Raw genomic sequence first — 15,943 nt, forward strand, 5'->3', positions numbered from 1 at the left:
AAAGCTTACCTAATTCCAGTTTTTAATGTGGTGCTGAGCTTTTTGTTACCCTGGGTGCTGGGTAGAGACCTGTGTTTGGTGCTGGTGGAAGGCAGTCCATAATCTCCTCTCTATTCCTGTTGGACACAAGGGCTTAACTTCGCAGGGAGAGCTAAATGGTGTCTGAATATTATCATCTTCCCTGTGGAAAGCTCCTTAAACCTTAGGAGGCAGACAAATAAAAAAAAAAAACCTTTGGCAAGGGCTGAAATGGCTCATCTAGATGAGCCTGAGTGCCTTTTAGGCTGTTCTGCAGGGTTTTGTTTAGTAGGAACACAGTGTTAAGTGCTTGTGTTTTGGTGGGAATTTAGCATTTTATGGCTGACACCTTGTTAGAGCTCAGGTGCATCCTGACAGAGACAGGTTTTGGTACTGGTTTGTGGATGCTGGAAACTGGTCAGAGAAAAAAGCCAGATAAACTTTACCAGACATTCCTCTGGGAAGTTTTGGGAAAGCTCAAAGGAAGAATTAAAGCAGTCCTGCGCCTTGTGTTTTGAACTTCTTGTTAATTGCAAAGTGTTGACAAAAAAGAGTGTTGTTCCCAATTACCCAATAGTGCAAAGAGTATTAATTAAAATGAAAACAATCGTACACCTAGTGTTTTGAAATTCTTTTTAATTGTAAAGTGTTTACAAAATGAATGTTATTCCTAATTAACCAACAGTGGAAAGAGTATTAATTAATGACCAATCAAATCCACTTTTATCATAACTGCCTCTAAAAAAATGTGCAGTTTCTAATAAGCTCAACATTTTACCTTAGAGTCTAAATGTCACTGTATTTACCCACCCTCAGTGCAACAGCCATGCTGGCTCACATGCACAAATCCATACTGCAGGTAACACATGATGGCTGCTAATTTACAGCAGTATGTCATGTCTGAAATAGTATGTCATGCTGCCCAGATGCTAGCACATTGCTTTTTGAGTTCTGTGCTCAGGTCTGTTTGTTCCTCCTAACATCAGTGACAATCCCACAGGCATGCTGGTGGCATTCTGTGCCTTCGGGAACTCAAAAGTGGTGCTTGGTGGCATTCTATGCATTCTGTGCCTTTACTAACTGTCACAGACATTTTTTCATAAAATCCTCTCTTTGGGATTTTTCCTCTTCTGGGAAGCTGAGGCCTCAGAAGAAAAATGTAAACAATTATTATCTGCTGATGTGGAATGCAATAAGTGCACCTGTGATTGGCCCATGTTCCATGTTTACAATTAAGGGCCAATCACAGGACCAATCTCTGGAACAGATTCACAGAGAGCTCTCTTCTTTTTAGATTCTATCCTATGCTATTCTTAGCTTAGCAGCTTCTGAACCTTTCTCTCTATTCCTATTAGTATAGTCATAATGTATTATATATCATAAATCAATAAATCCGGCCTTCTGATCATGAAGCAAGATTCTCGTCTATCTCTCTCACCCTGAGGAACCCTCACAAGTCATTGCAGTAACTAACTCAGAAGTGGTGCTTGGTGTTATTCTATGCATTCTGTGCCTGTAACAACTCACAAGTGGCGTTTGGTGGCTTGAGCAACTCAGAAATGGTGTTTGGTGGCATTCTGCGCCTTCAGGAACTCACAAGTGATGTTTGGTGGCACTCTGTGCCTTGAGTAACTCAGAAGTCATGTTTGGTGGCATTCTGTGCCTGTAACAACTCACAAGTGGTGTTTGGTGGCACTCTGTACCTTCAGCAACTCAGAAGTGATGTTTGGTGGCATTCTGTGCCTTGAGTAACTCAGAAGTGGTGCTTGGTGTTATTCTATGCATTCTGTGCCTTTAGTAACTCACAAGTGGTGTTTGGTGGCATTCTGTGCCTTCAGTGTAACTCAGAAATGGTGTTTGATAGCATTCTGTGCATTCTGTGCCTTCAGTGTAACTCACAAGTGGCGTTTGGTGGCATTCTGTGCCTTCAGTGTAACTCAGAAATGGTGTTTGATAGCATTCTGTGCCTTCAGTGTAACTCAGAAATGGCGTTTGATAGCATTCTGTGCATTCTGTGCCTTCAGTGTAACTCAGAAATGGTGTTTGATAGCATTCTGTGCCTTCAGTGTAACTCAGAAATGGTGTTTGATGGCATTCTGTGCATTCTGTGCCTTCAGTGTAACTCAGAAATGGTGTTTGATGGCATTCTGTGCCTTCAGTGTAACTCACAAGTGGTGTTTGATAGCATTCTGTGCCTTCAGTGTAACTCAGAAATGGTGTTTGATAGCACTCTGTGCCTTCAGTGTAACTCAGAAATGGTGTTTGATAGCATTCTGTGCATTCTGTGCCTTCAGTGTAACTCAGAAATGGTGTTTGATAGCATTCTGTGCCTTCAGTGTAACTCAGAAATGGCGTTTGATGGCATTCTGTGCATTCTGTGCCTTCAGTGTAACTCAGAAATGGCGTTTGATGGCATTCTGTGCATTCTGTGCCTTCAGTGTAACTCAGAAATGGCGTTTGATGGCATTCTGTGCTTTCTGTGCCTTCAGTGTAACTCAGAAATGGTGTTTGATAGCATTCTGTGCATTCTGTGCCTTCAGTGTAACTCAGAAATGGCGTTTGATAGCATTCTGTGCATTCTGTGCCTTCAGTGTAACTCAGAAATGGTGTTTGATAGCATTCTGTGCATTCTGTGCCTTCAGTGTAACTCACAAGTGGTGTTTGGTGGCATTCTGTGCATTCTGTGCCTTCAGTGTAACTCAGAAATGGTGTTTGATGGCATTCTGTGCCTTCAGTGTAACTCACAAGTGGTGTTTGATAGCATTCTGTGCCTTCAGTGTAACTCAGAAATGGTGTTTGATGGCATTCTGTGCATTCTGTGCCTTCAGTGTAACTCAGAAATGGCGTTTGATAGCATTCTGTGCTTTCTGTGCCTTCAGTGTAACTCAGAAATGGTGTTTGATAGCATTCTGTGCATTCTGTGCCTTCAGTGTAACTCAGAAATGGTGTTTGATGGCATTCTGTGCCTTCAGTGTAACTCAGAAATGGTGTTTGATGGCATTCTGTGCATTCTGTGCCTTCAGTGTAACTCAGAAATGGTGTTTGATAGCATTCTGTGCCTTCAGTGTAACTCAGAAATGGTGTTTGATAGCACTCTGTGCCTTCAGTGTAACTCAGAAATGGCGTTTGATGGCATTCTGTGCATTCTGTGCCTTCAGTGTAACTCAGAAATGGTGTTTGATAGCATTCTGTGCATTCTGTGCCTTCAGTGTAACTCAGAAATGGTGTTTGATGGCATTCTGTGCCTTCAGTGTAACTCACAAGTGGTGTTTGATAGCATTCTGTGCCTTCAGTGTAACTCAGAAATGGCGTTTGATGGCATTCTGTGCATTCTGTGCCTTCAGTGTAACTCAGAAATGGCGTTTGATAGCATTCTGTGCATTCTGTGCCTTCAGTGTAACTCAGAAATGGTGTTTGATGGCATTCTGTGCATTCTGTGCCTTCAGTGTAACTCACAAGTGGTGTTTGATAGCATTCTGTGCCTTCAGTGTAACTCAGAAATGGCGTTTGATAGCATTCTGTGCATTCTGTGCCTTCAGTGTAACTCACAAGTGGCGTTTGCCCAGCGGAGTTGCTTCTCCTTTGAGCTCCTTTTGTGGCTCAGCTCCATCAGCCCTGTGGAAGACAGGAGAGGCCAGTGCTTAGCAGTGAGTGATGGAATTTCACCCCACCCCTCGGAGAGGGTGTTACCTGCAGGGCAGGGAGCAAAAGGACTGAGCAGGCTGGGCAGAGAGCTTCTGGCTTGCACTGTGTCCTTAACTTGAAGAAGAACACTTGTGTTTCTCAAACTGAAATTTCAAGTATGTTTCAAGTATTTCAAGAATCAGAACCAGCCTCAAATGGTTCTTTGCAAACACTGGGCTTAATCCTGTGGGGATCTAAACAATGAGTATTTGTTTGTGAAACATGAAGAAAGGTTTTAGATTTAATAGCAAATCCCAAAGAGAATGAGTTGTCAAAATTTTATGCACCTTCAGGTCCACTTGCCCAGTTTCCCTATTACACAAGAGTTATTGTCTATTTGGAGAATTTGTCATCTCCAAGAAAATATAATGAATTATGCAGATGAATTCTGTACATTTTATGACTCTCCAGATATGATTCTTAATATAAATGGGCATCAGCAATGGAATACCTGCTGCAGTACATGCTTGTGCAGTTCTGTTTTGGCAGAACCTTGTGACCTTGGTGCCTCTGATGAGAACTGCCCTAATTTCTGAGGAGGATGGCATGTCAAGTTACAGCAATGCAATCTGTCCTGGGGATCTGCCTCTGCTTCTTTTGGGATGCCTTTTTTTCCACTGCATTTTGGGAAAAACTGTTTTACTGTTGAAAGAAGGGCTCTGTGGTTTCCATCCTGGAAGTAAATCCAGCACATTTTATGACTCCTGCAGTTGAAATGAAATGATTGGAGGGATACCACGCATTAAGTTAGCCTTGCTAATTATATCAAAATGTGCATTTTTCAAACCTCATTGTCCTTAAATTAAAATTGGATCTAAACTTGGAGTGCCAGGTTGTACTTTCTGAGTGTATTTCATGAGTTGGTGTTTGGAGAGCTTATAGTAAGGAAATAATAAAAAATCTTTCAGTGTAGAGAGCTTATTGCCTTACCCTCCTAGTAGGTGCAGTTTTGCCAGCAAATAGGTTCTGTCAGGGTGGGAGATAGATAATTTATAGCAGTCCCCCAACAACAGCAGCAAAAGAATAGGGGAAAAGTGCTTTTTAATGCATTTGAATTGAAACCATACCAGCATAAGAATGGTTAACTATTTTATTTAAAGGAAACTTCTGTCTGGGCCTTAGAGTGATGCTGACGCTGGTATTGAAGCTGTTTTTCAGTTCTGTAATACTTCTCTAACCTTTGGAAAGCCGCTGATAGCTAAATTTTAGAAGGTAATTTGTTGACTTAAAAGAAATTTTTTTCTGCAAAGAGATGATTAGTAGGATTTTCAAAAATGCTCAAGCAATTCTGTCTCTGAATTCCCATTAGTATCAAAGGCAGAGGTCAGGTACTTCAGAAAAGGCCAGCTGTCTATTTGCCCCTCAAAGAACACCATGACAAATCTGGATTTTAGCCCTTTCTGCTTCTATTACTGACCAGAATCTGGGTTTAGCAGAGTTTGGAGTCTTTAATTAGTTAAGGTTTAAATCGGGCTGAGAAGATGTATTATTATAAATTCCTTGTAAAGGAGAGTTTTCTTAAATTTGCCCAGATGATGACAGTGGGTAATATAGGTCTTTTCTGTTTAATCTCATAAATCTCACTGGAAGTAAAACAGCTCCAGAACCTGTAATAAAAAGATCCATCATTTCCCTGCAGCTATAATTGTTGGAAGCATTGGCAGTAAGCTGCTGAGCGCTGCATTGAATCCTCCTGTGGCTTTGGAAATGTAATTTATTTTTTTTTTTTCCCCCTCCACATTGCACCAAGACACAATTAATGCCATTTCTGTAATAAATATCAGAGCTCTGTTTTACAGCTCTCCAGACCCCTCTGAGGCTTTGGTGGGTGACACATGTTGTACGTGGAGGTTTCCAGAAGAGCTGGGGCTTTCCAGCAGGTTTGGGGGAGTCTGTTCTCAGAGATGTGTGTGTGCTTGCACAAATCAAATCTACCAGGGAAAGTGTGGAAAGGTATTTGCATCCCTTTGTTTTCATTCAGACAAGAAACCAGATGTTGGCTTGGTGTTTGAGCACACTGCAAGACAGAATCAAGTTAACAAAAGCATTAATATGTATGATTTAAACAATTAATGGCTGACAGTGGCCAACTAAAGCAATGCTATATTTGGGCATTTTTTTAAATTTTGTGTATTGAGAGGAAATTAGTGTTTGGCTTTGTGTCTTCAGCATGTGTTGTATTACAAAATCAGCTATGGGCATGTAAATGTTTTTCTGATGAGAGAACTTAAATGACATTTGTGTTCACGTTTTGAAGATTTGGAAATTAGGATATGAAAGTTTTGTTTCAAAATGTAGATACATTTACAGCTTGATATAGTCCTAATCTGTGGCCTTAAAAACTCAGTTGAGAATTGTGAAGTTGGCCTAATAGCACTGAGGTTTGGTTGGTTTGTTTGTTTTAAATAAGAACAATTGCACATCTGTTACTTTCATTCCATTTCTTGGATGCTGCCAGGCATGCAGGTGCATTTCATGCCTTTTTCCTTCAGCTGTGAGACTTACTGATAAATTTTAACAGCAATTAATGAAGCCACAAGTTTCACAGGATTGCCCTATTCCAGGATTTGGGACTGTCTCTAAGAGCAGGAACAAATATCACAACGTAACAAAGCTGTGAGGTTTGGATACAGAAACTAATACATTTACATGGCAGTTTTCACAGAAAAACCCATTCTATTCTCCTGTATTTTCCATGCCAGAGGGAGCATGTGTAGAGACAGAGGTATGAATTCAAAGAAACAAAAACCTGAAGATATAGAAAATATATTGCTTTTGTTTTCCCATTTTGAAAAAAAATTCTTCCATTGACTTAGCTGAGGAGGGGGAACTAACAGCACTAGGAAGCTAGCTTTTAAAAGCTGTTTTTTTTTTCAGAAAATATTTGTATTTTAATTATAAAATAAACACACCAAGCTAATTGGCTCTTTGAAGAAGTATTTTGTTTGCAAATTTTGAAAATAGGAGTAGCAAGAAAAGTACGAAATGATACAAGAGGAAACTAAACTGTAAATAAATACAGTGACGACTATTCACAGGAAGCATGAGTGGGATGCTTTTTAAAAGCTAGTTATATAGATGTGTTTTAAATACCTAGTTACTGGAGAGGATGTCTCCAAGTGACTCCCAAAACAGAGTAAGTGCAACAACACGCGTGGATTTGATGTGGCACACAGAGGTGAAGCCTGTGCTTAAATGGATGCATAATGAATACTTATTTAGATGTCATAGAGAATAAACCCACAACTCCAGTCACAGACATACCCAGTGGAGTAATTAGTGAGATGAAAAGGCAGCGTGTGATGTTGGGATGGATGTGGGCCCGTGTGTCACGGGACTGCTCATGCATCTGGAGAGCCTGGGGACAGGAAAATTCCCTGATTTGCTGCTCACCTGCAGCAGAGGCAGCCTGCAGAGGGGTGGGCTGTGAGCAGGAGTGATGCTGGGTTGGGCTGTGGGGCTGCAGGAGGCGTTTGCAGCATCTGGTCGTGTTTTGTCCATCGTGGTGCTGTGTGAGTGATTTACTCCATGGCAGGAACTGGAAACTTTCCTGGCTCAATGTTTAAGGTTTTTATTGCATCTCCAAGGATGAATTGGTTTCTTGGGAATCCCTCTGTGAGAGGGGATTTGGAGTCTGCATATCTCAAAACCTGAGGGAGCAGGGCAGTGAGCAGTCTGTGGGGTTGGGCTCTCCAGCCACAGGCATTCCCATCCTGTTAGATTAAGTTTTTTCTAACTCAGAAATTAAAAACTTTTGTTCTATTTTCAATCTCCTGTAAAAAAATACAAATGTTATAATTTACACTATTTTGATCAAAAACTATTTCTTAATTACAATGCATTGTGTTTCTTAACTTATTGATTTTAATCACACTATGCTATAAATGTTTTAAAACTAATCAGCTAAAATGACCCCTCATAACTCTTATTACAATACATCTTTCATAGTATAAAATAGCTAGTCTTATTTACTAAACCAACCTCTAGAATTTATTTCTAGTTCTATTTCTCTCTCAACAATATCTATCTTATTCCACAATATTTCTAAATCAACATTTCTTATCTCAAAGTTTGTACACAAATACATACTGCCTAAACTTTCTATTAAACTTTAAAAATTCTCTACAAATTCATTTCCCACACACCCCAAGACCCTTATTTTCAGCATTTGAACCCACCCATGCAGGATTATCCTTTATCATCAGAAGTGACTCCTTTTCAGGAAGGTGGAGCTTGTGTGTTTGCTGGGTTTTTGCTGCAGCAGGGTCCCAGTGAGGCTGCAGCTGTGTCCGTGGGAGGGCTGCACTGCCCTGCCTGTCTCAGAGGAGCTTTCCAGCCCTGCTGATTTACGAGACACCCTGATGAGTAACTGGGGTAGGCTTGGGCTGAAATGCACAGTTAACACGTCTCCTCTCTGGCAAGGCATCCTAAATCAAGTCCTTTGCCCATGTGTTGCTGTTGCATTAGGGATGGCTGAATAAAGGGACACAGATTTTTATGTTGTTAAAAGGTAAATGTGAAGTTTATTGTTACATATCACATTCTTTTTATAGGCAGCTGTGAGAAGATGGGGCCTGATTGGTCCTCAATCAACACTGCTCACATTATTGGCTAATTAGGAGCAGCACTCTTCTTGTACACATCTTAGAAGTAAAAAAGTGCATCAACACACATGGATTTGATGTGACACACAGACTTGAAGCGTGGGCTTAAATGGATGCATAATGAATACTTATTTAGATGTCATAAAAAATGAACCCACAAATTGAGTCATAGATGTACCCAGTAAGTACAGGAGTACAGGAAGTAGGAACAACACATTATTATCCTGAGCACAGGAAAATAGGAACAACACTTTTCTTGTACACATACAGTGTACTTAATAGTGGGTAATAAGAAAAACACTCTTCTTGTGCACATATAGTGTACTTAGAGTGGCTAAAAAGAACAACGCTCATCTTGTATACCTATGGTGTACTTAGAGTGGCTAATAAGAAAAACACTCTCTTTGTGCACATCTTGCAAGTAAACAAGTTTAAAACACCAGTTGTAAAGATTAAGGATATAATAATATATCCTTAATCAGTTGCAAAGATTAGGGATATATAATATTAATAGTATATATTATAATCTATAATATATTAGTAGGGAGAAGGGACTATATAATATATGTATAGAAGGGACTATATAATACATATATATATAGAAGGGACTATATAATATATATATTACTATATAATATATAATAATAATTATATATTATATATTATTTATATATTATATTATAATATAATATATAATGTATATAATATATATCATATATTATAATAAATATTACTATATAATATACAGTAATATATATTACTATATAATATATGAGATAGTAATATAATATATTTTATAGATATATATTTATATATATATATATATATATAAAATAGTGTAATATAATATATATAATATCTAAAATTTCAGACCCTTGCTGAATGCCACCTGAGCAAGCCAAATCAGAGCCTGCATAGTGCTGTCCTTTCAGGCAGGGTGGGAGGAAATGCATATTTTGCAGGAACCCCCATACTTTGCAAATCTGAGGGGTTCTTAGACTCTAAGTGAGAACCACTGGTGCTAAGGGCAGGTTGGTAAAGTATTTATCTGATAAACAAGGTTCTTGTAGAAGTATATGAAGGTTACATTGTCCCTTCTGAGTGCTCGACCCTTGTCATAAATGCAATAAATGTGACAGATCTTACATTACTGTCGTGATCTCACACAGCAGTCATTGCTCAGCTCCCTTATGGGATTTCGTTCTGAGTCTTACATGTGCTTTTTAAAAACCAGCCAGGTGCCTGCTTTTCTAAGGTGCAACATATCTTATGTTGTTTCCTATTTCCTGATTACTGTATTAATCCTAATATATGAACATTTAAATTATTCTGAAATATCTCTTACTGCGCCTTTCCTTGAGCATGGTGCTCCAAGTGGAGCAATCAAATAATCTGTGAAGTGTTTCAGTCTGCCATGTCAGAAAGACTGAAAAAACCAAATTGTTGGTGGTGATGGAGAGTGTCAGAGTTAGCTGGATGCACTGTGTTTAGAGCAAAGATAAAGACAAAGTTGAATTTCTTAGGTACGTGCTCTGATTCAGCAGAATGGTGGTGGACATAAATAATTTGGATTCATTATGATTATTAGGGCCAAAATATTTTTTTTTTATTTTATTATTTATCATTTTATCTGCAGGAAGGCTCAGATGCAGAACTGTCCCAGAGATTTCAGATCCCAGCTGCTGGGTTGTGAGTGGATCAGAAAGAAGGGTGAAAGTAGAAAAGGAAGAAGGTAGATCAGGAGGAATGGGTGTCACCAGAGCTGTGGCAGGGCAGTGCCTTGCCTTCAGGGTCCAATCCTCTTGGAATGCAGTGGGAAAGGAGGCTTTCATGTTGCTGTTTGCCATGGGTGAAAAGAAAACTTGAGCCTTTAGGACTGGCAAAACACCACTTTTATTAAGTTTCTCATGAAGGGCTGCTTTGAGTATGATAAATGGATGGACTGAACACAATCACCTGCAGCATCTCACTTGGAAATAGTTAGTAGAGAAATACTGAATGAGAGAAGGAAGTTTAAATGTGGAAAAAAGGTTACTTGGCAACATCAGAGTGTTTGTAAAGGAGAGAAAGAAGGGTCAGGGACTTGAAGAATTTTGATGATAGACTTTTCTGTAAGTCATGGCACGAATGGAAAAATCCCAAACCAGGTTTCAGCCATACTCTAATGCAGAGCAGGGTTTGTTTGGAAGCTGCAGAGAAGAGCAAAGCCTGGCTGCTCTGTACAAACAGAATTGGGCTCCCCAGGCAGGCAGTGCTGGTTTAGCTCCAGCAGAGATGCTCTGAACAAGTTCTGTGCTGCTGATGAAAGCTGGTGTTCATTTTTTGTGCTGTCTGGAGTAAACATGCTGGGAAGTCAGGAAATGTTGATTTGGGGACCCCCATATTTTGGAAGAAAGACACCATGCAGGAAAGCACGAAGACTGCAGTTCTGCCCAGCTTGCCAGTGAAATTTAAATGGGTAAATTAATTTTTCTCTGGAATAATAACTGTGTTGATTTCAGACCCTCGCTGAGAAAAAAAAAAAAAATCCATTGATTGTTGAATTTTTCTCCCAGGTTTCTGCAGTGGTAACAGTTTCATGGCTCAGGTAATTGTACCTGGTGCTTTGGGTGGAACAGGAGGTACGATACTAAACCCCAGGAAGAGTCATCCACCAAATTCTCTGCTCTTCAGCCCAGCTGGCAGTAGAATCTGTTTTTAAAATAAGCATCATCCTGGAGAGCCTGAATTTTGCAAATTAATTCAGTGGCCTGTGTCAACAAGGTATGGCATTTGATGGTAAATATAGCTTGATTGGAAAGACCTAATTATGGTACCTAGGAAAAGGTAGTCTATCAAATATCTCCCCCGTAGTGCTTCCCTCACTATTATTTTTGCTGTGAATAGTCTAACAAATAGAATACATAATTAATATAATATATATTTATATAAATGTATATATAGTATATATTAATGTAATATAATATATATAATATCTAAAATAATTAATTAATATAATTTAAAAATTCCAACAAAATTAAATTCTAACTCAGTAAGATCTTGTTAGTAAATGCATTCAGAGGACCAGTTTTCCACTGGAGACCAGGACATATCCATATGGAGTCTGACTTTTGGAGCCACTCTAAAACTCCCCAGGGCAGGGAACTGGTTTGCACCCTGGAAGATGCTTCTGGTCTTTCTCACCTGTGCAGGGAGCTGAAGTTCAAGGCACCGGTAGAAATTTTCACACAGTTTAGTGTACACTAAAAACTAAATGCTAATTTAGTTTACAGTTCAGTAAAAAAAAAAAAAAAATCAATACTCCAAAAGTCAGTATTTTCTTAAGGTTTGTGCTTTATTTTCTATTACTGACCATACATCTCATCAGAACTGTGGGGATTTAGGACAAACAAATTCACAGTGATGTCTACCGGTGTTTGTTTTCAGTGTGGAGAGCACAACTAATAAAACCCGTTTAAAGGTTTTATTATTAGTTTGTTAGTTTTATTATTACTGTTTAATTTTAGTTTTATTTTCAGGCACCGATTTTTGAATGCCTGTTGTGCCAGTTTGTCCAAATAAATCTTAAAACAGCATTATTTTGGGATGCTTTAAAGTAGCTGGAACTTGGTTTCTCTAGCCTGATAATTTGAGATGTAAGTGCACTATTATTCTAACATAACTCCTAAATACCTCAACATTTCTAGCTGGAGCTGAGCTCTAACCATGATCAAAGTGGCACATCAATGGAACGAGCTGAAGTTTTGTGGGATTGGGATGGGATTTTCTGTGGCACTAATCCAGATGCTGTGCTATTCAAGTGTTGAGCAAATCAAATTATGGTAACTCTGCAGAGAAATAATTGCTATTCCAAAGTAGGCAATGGATTGTCTTTTGTATTTAAGTTTTTCTGTTACAAATTGGAGCTTCTAAGCACTAAGTATGCACAAAGCATTTCAACTACCTATTTTTTTCCTCTATTGTGCTTAAAAGAAAAGTCGCCAAAAACCAAATGACTAGATTTCCATGATGGGTCACATGTAGCTGATAAGATAAGATTACCACATACAGCTCACAAACAACCAATTGAACTAAATTTTCCCAGCATTGTTGGCTATAGAAAAAAAAGTTTTATATGTGTGATAACACATCAGCCCTGACTTTATAGATTCTGGGATGATGAGCTCAGGATTTTGTTTGAGTTTAGGAAGCTGCCACTAGACTTGGTTCTGCAGTTTCCAGCCTCCATCAAAGCACTCCTGATGCACCTTATTGTGTGTAAACAAATGCTCTGTGGCATCTGTAGGAGAACCTGTGCCCTTGAACAAAATCAGCTGCTGAGTATTGTTTTTTGCTGGGACCCCCATGGCAGGAAGGAATGATGAATGTGACTCCATGTTTTCAGAAGGCTAATTTATTATTTTATGATACTGTATAATATTAAAGAAAGCTATACTAAACTATACTAATGGATACAGAAGGGATACAGACAGAATGCTAAAAAGATAATAATGAAAACTCGTGACTCTTTCCGGAGTCCTGACACAGCTTGGCCCTGATTGGCCAAAGAGTCAAAACAATTCACATGAAACCAATGAAACAATCACCTGTGGGTAAACAATCTCCAAACACATTCCAAAGCAGCAAAACACAGGAGAAGCAAATGAGAATTATTGTTTTCCTTTTTCTCTGAGGCTTCCAGCTTCCAGGAGAAAAATCCTGGGTGAAGGGATTTTTCAGAAAATGTGAATGTGACAGCTGAGCCCAGGTGGGAGCCCGTTCCTGGCCCACCTTGGCAGACCTGTTATCCCATGGCCCCTGTACCTGTCCATGTATAGGGAACAGGATGTAAGACATCCCAACTCAAAGCCTCCTAAATCCATTTTTCCCTGTGTTTAAACACACTTTAGTAGTACCACAGAATGGCCATATTTGTTTGTATTTCATCTTCCTTTCCTCACCAGGTAAGTTTTTGGCAGCGCTGGGTTTTTGGCAGCGCGCGGCGCGTGGCAGCGGACGCGCGGCTGCTCTCCTGGAGGGAGCAGCGTGCTGCAATCTGCAGTAATGGATGTGAGGCTTTGAACCTTGTGACTGTTGTGGGATCTTTGTGTCTGCTCCAGGGTCGACCCCATCCCATATGACACTCCAAAGCCAGCGGGCCACACGCGCTTTGTCTGCGTCTCAGACACGCACTCCCGAACAGATGGCATCCAGATGCCCTACGGGGACATCCTGCTCCACACGGGCGACTTCACCGAGCTGGGACTGCCCTCCGAGGTTAAGAAGTTTAATGACTGGTTAGGTAAGGAATTACTGCCTTTTGGTGACCCCAATTAACCCCTCCTATCCCAGTGTCACTCACTGCCTGCTAATTGAATTAGGGCGCTCGAGAAATCTCCCCCCGCGCTCGCTCCGCCTGTCCTCGTGTCATGTCCTGCTTCTAGCCTCACTTGTTAATAATCATAATAAAATATAACAATAGTAATAGTTACTATTATTATTATTATTATTATTATTATTATTATTATTATTATTATTATTTCTGTTGATTAAGGCACATTCAGAGACTTTGCTGCATTTCTGCATTATCTCAGGGAAAGGATTCCTTGCAGCCCTCTGGGAGTGCTGAGGAGGTGCTGGCACCTCGTGCGAAGGATGCAGTTTGTCCCCTTAGTTGGTGCTGGGGGGGTTTTGTGTCCACTCCAAAAACTGCTGCTGGCTGTGTTTTGGGTTTGCTGTAGCTTACAGCAGAGCTGGAAGTTGCATGCATTGGAAATTATCAAAGTCCTTCTTCCCATGTAGCAGAATCAATAATACTGTTTGGAAGAGTATTGATTTAAAAATATAATAACAACAATTTTTATATATATTAAAAATAATGTCTATATCTATAATATTAGAGATATATAATAATACTATATCTATAATGTTAATATATAATGCTATCTATACATCATCTGTTATATATAATTATTATATAATATTATATAAATTATAATGCATAATATTTATAATATAATAGATAATATGTATATACCATATCTATAATATATATTATATTTTATATAAAATATATTATTTATATGTATTAAATAAATATATATATTATATATACTATATGTATTATATATATTATATAATATATATTATATATATTATACATATATATGATATTTGGAGAATTTGGTGGGTGATATTCATATGCTTGCCCCTTTCATGTGGTGTACAGGTATTTTATCTTTGATCATGGGCTGTCAGCATCTCTTTGGTAGAATACTGTCTTTAGGGAGAGAAAAACAAAGAGTCTATTCCCAGAGATAAAGATAATTTTAAAGGTAGAAATGAAAACTTTTACCTTTAAACAACTTATCTTTAAAAAAGTACCCCATAAGTTAACATAGCCCATTAAGACAACTGTCAAAAAAGCTGATAAAAAATAGAAGAAATTTCACAATTACAATTTTCCCCAAGCAGCTACTCTTCATGATAAGAAACACAAAAACCCTGTTTTCTTACAGATAAGTCTCTGTAACATTAACAAAAAAGACTTGTCTTCCTTAGTAAACTAAAGAAAGATTAGTCTAAATGTAGTAAACTAACTAAAATTTTAGGATTTGTTTCTTTACGTTATCAGTGAGAACGAAAAGGTTACAGAAAGGTGAGAAGTGTCCTAAAAGTTTTACTATAATTTTTATTACTTTTTCTTTTAGTTACCATTAAGAAATTTCTCTTTATACCCTTTGAAAGTTTTAAGCTTTACCTTTCCCCTAGTCCTACCTTACAACAAGAAATGAGAGAGTGCATCCTAGTGAATGCACTGGTGATTAGCCAGCAATAAACCCACCACGCTCATTAGAACATAAACCAAAAAACCCTCAAATTAACAAACCAAACCCACTACAAACACCTTTAATGTTCTGCTGCATTTGACAGCACGTTGCTGGAACTGAGGGCAGTTCAACAGCAAGAGCGGAGAACCAAAAGGAAGGAGGGGAATTTGTGTGGGAACAACTTTCCTGTTGGCAATGCCACTGGCAGCCTGGTTGTGCACTGCCAGCTCACCCCTTGCTCTAGAAATACCCAGGGCTGAGGGTGACTTGAGCAGCTGCTTTTCAAAAAACATCAGAATGGATTTTTGAATATATTTTTAATATAGAAAAGATATTTCAAAGCAAAGCTCTATCATCAGGTTTTATTGCATTCTCCCTTGCCTGCTGTGTGATGGCAGCATCTCTGCATATTTTATCTTATGTGCATCTTACCTATTTTATCATATCTCTGTTAGCATCTCCAATTTTATTGCATTGGAGTTCCTTGGCTGACCCTTCATATCAAGAGATATGTAAGGGACATTTGGTTTTACAAAAGGAATATTTAAACAGAAGATCCCCTACACTGTCTGTCTTGTCATCCTTCTCTGCATTTTCTTCATACTCTTCTTTCTGCCTGACCTCCTGATTTCCAAAACCCTATTTGAATTTGAATTTTTTATTGCTGTGCACGTGGGAGTGGGGCTTTCTAACCATACCGCTGCACCTTAGCTGCATTGTTCTTATTTCTAGAAGGAAATAGAAATTTCTAGAACAGCTTTATATAAAAAATATTTCAAGGCAAAACTCTGTCATCAGGTTTTACTGCACTCTCTCTTGCCTGCTGTG

At 38.8% G+C, this 15,943-nt stretch overlaps 1 protein-coding gene across 2 annotated transcripts in view; it reads left to right on the forward strand.

Annotated features, from left to right (window-relative positions):
* MPPED2 (metallophosphoesterase domain containing 2) overlaps positions 1 to 15,943 on the forward strand; it is a 126,508-nt gene that overhangs the window by 31,548 nt on the left and 79,017 nt on the right. For both annotated transcript variants that reach the window (XM_059474632.1, XM_059474631.1), the window contains one exon: positions 13,406 to 13,587. In XM_059474632.1, the coding sequence (XP_059330615.1) occupies positions 13,406 to 13,587 (182 nt within the window). The remainder of the gene's footprint in view (positions 1 to 13,405; positions 13,588 to 15,943) is intronic.

The sequence above is a fragment of the Ammospiza nelsoni genome, chromosome 6 (genome assembly GCF_027579445.1).
Source record: "Ammospiza nelsoni isolate bAmmNel1 chromosome 6, bAmmNel1.pri, whole genome shotgun sequence".
NCBI lineage: Eukaryota > Metazoa > Chordata > Aves > Passeriformes > Passerellidae > Ammospiza > Ammospiza nelsoni.